The sequence below is a fragment of the Gymnoscopelus braueri genome, assembly GCF_963280865.1.
Source record: "Gymnoscopelus braueri genome assembly, chromosome: 5".
NCBI lineage: Eukaryota > Metazoa > Chordata > Actinopteri > Myctophiformes > Myctophidae > Gymnoscopelus > Gymnoscopelus braueri.
This window is the reverse complement of record NC_137606.1, coordinates 22,705,292-22,711,547: the sequence shown is the minus strand read 5'-3', so window position 1 is coordinate 22,711,547 and position 6,256 is coordinate 22,705,292. Positions and strand designations below refer to the sequence as shown.

At 45.9% G+C, this 6,256-nt stretch overlaps 1 protein-coding gene across 1 annotated transcript; it reads right to left on the bottom strand.

Annotated features, from left to right (window-relative positions):
- Positions 1-1,193, bottom strand: LOC308085806 (putative nuclease HARBI1; the record flags this gene model as incomplete). Its single annotated transcript, XM_080429116.1, has 2 exons — positions 1-74; positions 263-1,193. The coding sequence occupies 2 exons, from the start codon at positions 1,191-1,193 to the stop codon at positions 1-3; spliced, it is 1,005 nt and encodes a 334-aa protein (XP_080285242.1).
- Between the last annotated feature and the right edge of the window lie 5,063 nt (positions 1,194-6,256).

Here is a 6,256-nt window from a genome sequence, read left to right as displayed (position 1 = left end):
TTATTGGTGGTGGGGGTGGTGGTGGTCGTCGGGTGGGTATATGGTGTTCAGGTGCTCTGTGAACTGCTTTGTGACTGCAAGGTGAAAGGGGGGGAAGTGTGAAGTCAGAACAGGTCGATGAGCTCCTGTCTGGCCTGGATACCAGCTTGGTGGAGTGCTGCTCGCCGTGCTTGGGGTCCGGGGGGGAGGGGTGGTGGGTCATCATCATCCTCATCGTCGTCCTCCTCCTCCTCCTCATCGTCCACATCATGTAATCCCGCACGCCAAGCAATGTTGTGAAGCATTGCCGTCACCACGATCACCTGGCAGGACTTGAGGGGGGATAGGCGAAGACCACCCGCGGAGCGGTGGATGCAGCGGAACTTGGCTTTCCACCTGCCAAACACCCGTTCGATGTGAGTCCTGGTGGTGGAGTGACTCAGATTGAACGCTGCCTCCGCTGGTGAGGCCGGACCGTCCACGGGTGTGATGATGTAGGTGCGGAGGGGGTAGCCACTGTCACCAAGGAAGAAGCTCCCGCCGAACTCTCCCCTGGCCGCCTTCTCTCCCACGGCGGAGTTCTCCCACATGAAGGCATCATGGCTGGATCCTGGCCACCTGGCAACGATGTCCGTTATTAGACCATCGGGGTCCACCACCACCTGAATATTTAAGGCCGTATAGTGCTTCCTACAGACCCAGGCCGGGTCCACCAGGGCTGGATTGAGGAGCGGGATCAGCGTGCCATCCACCACACCAATCACCCGGGGGATCCCGGCCATGTCGTAGAAGCCTTGATGGACCTGACGTATCTCCTCCCTCGTGGTGGGCATCTTGATGTGGTGCCGGGCATGGCGCAGGAGAATCGGTGTCACGGCTGCCACACACCGTGACACCGACGCCTTGCTGAGGGCGGATCCCTCTCCAACCATCTCCTGGAAACTCCCCACTGCGTAAAAACGCAGCGCGGTGAGGAGCTGCACCTCCGGGCTGAGGGCGAAGTTGCGCCGAGTTGGCCTCCTTATATGTGGGGAGACCACTTGGAGGAGGCGCTGGATCTCCGCACGGGGCAGCCTGTACTTCGCTTGTAGAGCTCGGTCCGTCAGGACGTTTAGGGGGCTAAAATGTTGTCGGCGAAATGCGTGAACATAGGTCAACCGGCTTTGCGCACGGGGACGCTGGTTAGCAGCGAGAATATGCTGTATAGCAGCCATGGTATCTCACACTTTACTTTGCTTTGCTTTGCTTTGCTTTGCTTTGCTTTGCTTTGCTTTGCTTTGCTTACACATGTGTAACTGGGAAATGCCTTGATATAGACTGGCAATCAATCACTTCATTGGTTTCCAGCTGTCCCAGCTGGGTTGGGGAGTGGCAGAATGTATATAAATTCTATCTATCTATCTATCTATATCTATATCTATATAAATATGTTTCCTTAATTTCGAAGTTTTATAGTTACAAAGTGACAGCTGTGAATGGTTAAAAAATCTTTGGAAAATAGCAGATCTACAAGCTCACAACGCCTCTTAAGCTTGTAGATGTAATTTAATGCATAAATATATTCAAACGTTGTATTTAGAGTGGACTGCTTCAGGACATCTGACAGTTGGCTCTGTCACCTCTTATGAGATGATCGGAATTTACTAGAATTTATAAACACCGGATCCATGCATATTTAGGGAAGCAGTGAGCTGGGATTGAACCCGAAACTCCCACTCGCCAGCACGACACGTTACCAGTCATGCTAATAAGCCTGAGCTCGATAGCCAGGTCTTTTGCACGCCCTTTCTCGTTTTGTGTTGTTGAAAGTCTATTCTCGGAGGTGGGAAGCCTCTCAGCACCCCACCTACTCTGTAAAATACACTTTTTGGGCAGAAAATAAAATATGTCAGCGAGACGGAAATTATTTTTATTTACTCCACACAGTGCCCTCTACAGATTTTGGTTAATGGTAAGTTCAATCCTACAGATCTGTAGAGGGCACTGTGGAGTAAATAAAAATAATTTCCGTCTCGCTGACATATTTTATTTGCTGCCCAAAAAGTGTATTTTACAGAGTAGTTGGGGTGCTGAGAGGCTTCCCACCTCCGAGAATAGACTTTCAACAACACAAAACAGCCTTTGCTTTGGTGAGTAGCGAAATGGTTTTGTTTATTTTTACTACTCTTGAGCACTCGCAGGGCAGTGGAATTCCTTGTACAATCGCAGAGCGAGGGGTCTTCCAGGGCGTTAGAGGGAACACACTAACGCTCTGAACCAGGGCTACGCTGCTTAGTCCTTTATGCATGAACCCGAAGTTTACAAATTGTACTCTCACGGATGATCCGATCGTCTGATAAAAATATTAAGCATATGGCAAGTTAACTAAAGGTATATAAATGATGCTGAGCTAAACATGTTTCCTAAATTTCGAAGTTTTATAGTTAAACGTTATGATGAAAGTCCCCAGTTCCTCTCACAAAGTGACAGCTGTTGCGCTCGCCATTTTTATGAATGGTTAAAAAATATTTTGAAACTAGCAGATCTACAAGCTCACAACGCTTCACAAGCTTGTAGATCTGCTATTTTCAAAAGATTTTAATACATATTAAATTTGGGAAATGGGACATTCTGCATACCTTAACTTTTGGTATTTTAAGTATATTTAATTTACTTGCATAATGGGGACACTTTAGTGTTTTATTTAACTTGCAGATGTCAACTCACCACTGTAATTTCATTCATAAATATATTATTCAAAAGTTGTATTTGGAGTGGACTGCTTCAGGACATCTGACAGATGGCTCTGGTATTTTTATGATCCATTTCACTTTCGCAAAGGGTGTTTAAACTGCAGTGTAGCGGCAGACAGCACTACGTAGTTTACGTCGGCTTTACGTAGACTTCGTCCAGGAGGTCTTTACGTCTATGCTGTCTCGCGAATGTAGTTTTAGCACACACGTAATGAGAACCTACGACGATGGTGCCTCCTGAAGCCAGTTTAGATACCACGTAGAGCACACACAGCTGCCACTAATGAATATAGATCGTGGCGGGGTTGCTACTGCGCATGTGCGTGGAGCCTCTTACGCAGCTTCTAGGCTGCGCATGAGCTCATTTTCGTTTGGGAAACCTGGCCAATGTCCATACGGTCCTTTGTTAAAGGTAGATCAGTCCATCAGTCCATATAGTCCTTTATAGCCTATCAGCCTTCTGTTCTTCTCCTCTCCGGGGGTCTCCTTAGGGCCAATAAATAATTCCAATCAGTTACACCGTTTCCCAATGGCCTACTGTCCACCACACTCAATGCACACAACAATAAGAGCTAACAAATTATTAAGACAAAATATAAAAGCATGCACCAATTAATAATAAACCAGGCCAGGGCTAGTGTTCACGAAATGAATTATAAAATCCCAAAATGGGGCCTTCCTGTGGGGGCTGAATAACTAATAAACATAAAAGACTAAAATAATGGATTTAACTTAGCTCGGAAGAGGGGTAAGTCTCAACTTAACCCCTCAACTGCTTTTTACTCGCTTCCCTTCTGCTTCTCCACGGCTGTTGGTCCTACACCTGGCCTTTGCTGCTGTGCTTGAGGATCGGCTGGTCGGTTCTCTCTCTGGCCTTCCCTCCACTGGTGTCCTCTCTCAGCCACCCCACAGACGGGTCTTCACACAGGCGGACAGGGCACACCCCGCCTGGTGCCAGAAGCAACCATTTCCCCAGCTGGGGTGTCCCTGTCCTCGATGTCTCGACTCCGGCCCCCGTCCATGGCTGCTCTCCTTCCAGCCAGGTCTCCGTCCTATGGCCTCTGTTCCTTTCCACCGCTCTGTTCCCTCTTCACTGCTTCCTGCCACTCTGCACTGCAGCTTGCCTTTTAAAGGCTGCACCCAAATAACCCAGGTGCAGGTCATTTCCTAATCAATTCACTCTATGGACACTGCAAAACCAACCCTGTCATAGTGACTAAAGTTTTCAAATAATTGTAGTGGAGTAAAAGTACAATATTTGCCTCTGAGATCATGTAGTGGAGTAGAAGTAAAAGTATAGACAGGAAGAAATATTCCAGTAAAGTAAAAGTAGCTACCTCAAAATTGTACTGAAGTACTGTACTTGAGTAAATGCACTTGGTTACTTTACACCACTGGAAGAATAACCCTAACCTCACACTAACCTAATTTGTTGGACTACTGGGATGTCGGAATAATGGGAGGTCAGGTCGGAATTATGAGCAGACCCCCTAAAAAGTACAATATTTATTTCAGAAATGCAGTGGAGACAAAGTATAAAGTATTGAACATTTTTAATACTTGTAGCACCTCAAAATTGGATGTATGGAAACTTGTACAGTACTTGAGGGAATGCACGTTACTTTGAATAAATCTTTGACAGTGAAATGCAGTGGTGGAAAGTAACTAAGTACATTTACTCAAGTGCTGTAAGTACTACAAGCTCACAATGCGACGCATTGTGAGCTTGTGTTTTTTTGTGTGTTTTTTTTGTGTTTTTAGGCGATCTAAAAAAGGAGAGCGCCAAGCTGATCAGGTGACCAGTTACATGCACTCTTCTCCTGATCTGGGCGGTTATTTAAACTTCTCTGCCTACCTGTTCATTCTGGCTTCTCTCTCTGGCTGCGCTGTCTCCTGCCGTATCATCTGCTGTCTGTCGCTTACCTCACTGTATGCTGCTGCCCATGAATATTCTTAATCCCACCGCCTCCCCGGCATCCACCTGTAGGCTCTGTTTCTAGATCCCCATGGGGGTCTTAATTCATTCCCTGTCAATTCTATTTGGCATGTAACATTTATTAAAATGTTCATGCTTATGGGAATGAATAGATTCAGAGCCCTGACACCAAACTATGCTTCATATATCTATGCTCAAGTATGCTCAATAAAAATATATTCTAAATCTTATCCAAGAGTTGTTTGACTGAACTAAGAGTGGCAGCCGTAAATGTAATATAAGTATAAATGTAATATCGCCATGATATATAACTGTGTTAGCCTATGTTTTCACAGCCAAATTCCAATACCGAAAATCTCGGCCACTCGCTCACTACCACTCGGTCACTTCGACTTCGAACCGGAAGTAGTCAGGTTCCAATTGTCCATTTGCTTCTTGGAGGAGGCGAGTGGAGTCGAGTGGAGGAGGAGAGGAGGCTCTCCGCTTCCGCATTGAGCGAGTGTACATGAAGTGTACGCTCAAGTTGCCTCCACAGCTCCTCGCGGCAGACTTCCGCATCACGTGTACACGTTTTTTTTTTTTTTTCACCTTCTCTCGTGACATAGGCCTATACATGGTCCTCCTCTACACAAACAATGCTTGAAACCCAAAACCATGCCGAAAACACCGGCCGCCACCCCCCCCTTCGCCCCCGACCCTCACTTGTTGCGCATCTCTCACTCACACACACACACACACACACACACACACACACACACACACACACACACACACACACACACACACACACACACACACACACACACACACTGTAATATTGTGAACCTAGAATGTTTATTGGTTACCCTGCCTGCCCACCAGAGGGCAGAGCAGTCCTACTTGGCAGGGATCAGGTAACACAGTGTGTACAGAGGAAGTCAGTCATCTATTAGAGAGTTACGCCCATATATAAAGGCTAGATTATGGAAGATAATATTGGACTTTATTATCGGTCACTCGTATTTCTCCATCTCTCACTCGTATATTGGGTGACATCACAAATATTATCCATTGTTCACTCGTATTTATCCATCTTTCACTTGTATTTTCGGGCACCTCACAGTATTTTGTAGTGTGGTCACAAAAAAAAAAAGATTTGTAAATATAAAATTGACCTCTGTAATTACGAGAGTTTTTTTTACATTTGTGGTTCGCTTTTTACAAGTGGACCACGAATTTCACACTTGCGCAATAATGTCCAATTCCTCCCTCTCCAACTCTGTAATTTACACCTGGCAAATAATCTTTATGGCTAATAACTCGCAAATGAATTCACAAATGTTTTGACTGCTTCACTCGTGTTTTCTGGTATCTGCAAGTAAAAAAAAGAAATCGAGCTCTGTAACTACGACGCACAATATATGCTTGTGGATCTGATTTCTACACATGTGTGCATTGCCTTCTACAAGTGACGCACACATTACGCTTGTGGATCTGATTTCTACACATGTGTGACTCCTCTTTTTCAGCTTGTGGCCGCGTGTCATTTGTGACGTATTTTTGTCCAATCTGAGGCTAGCTCACTTGCAGAAACAGTGTGTCGCGTGTAAACAGTGCGTCGTGTGTATCA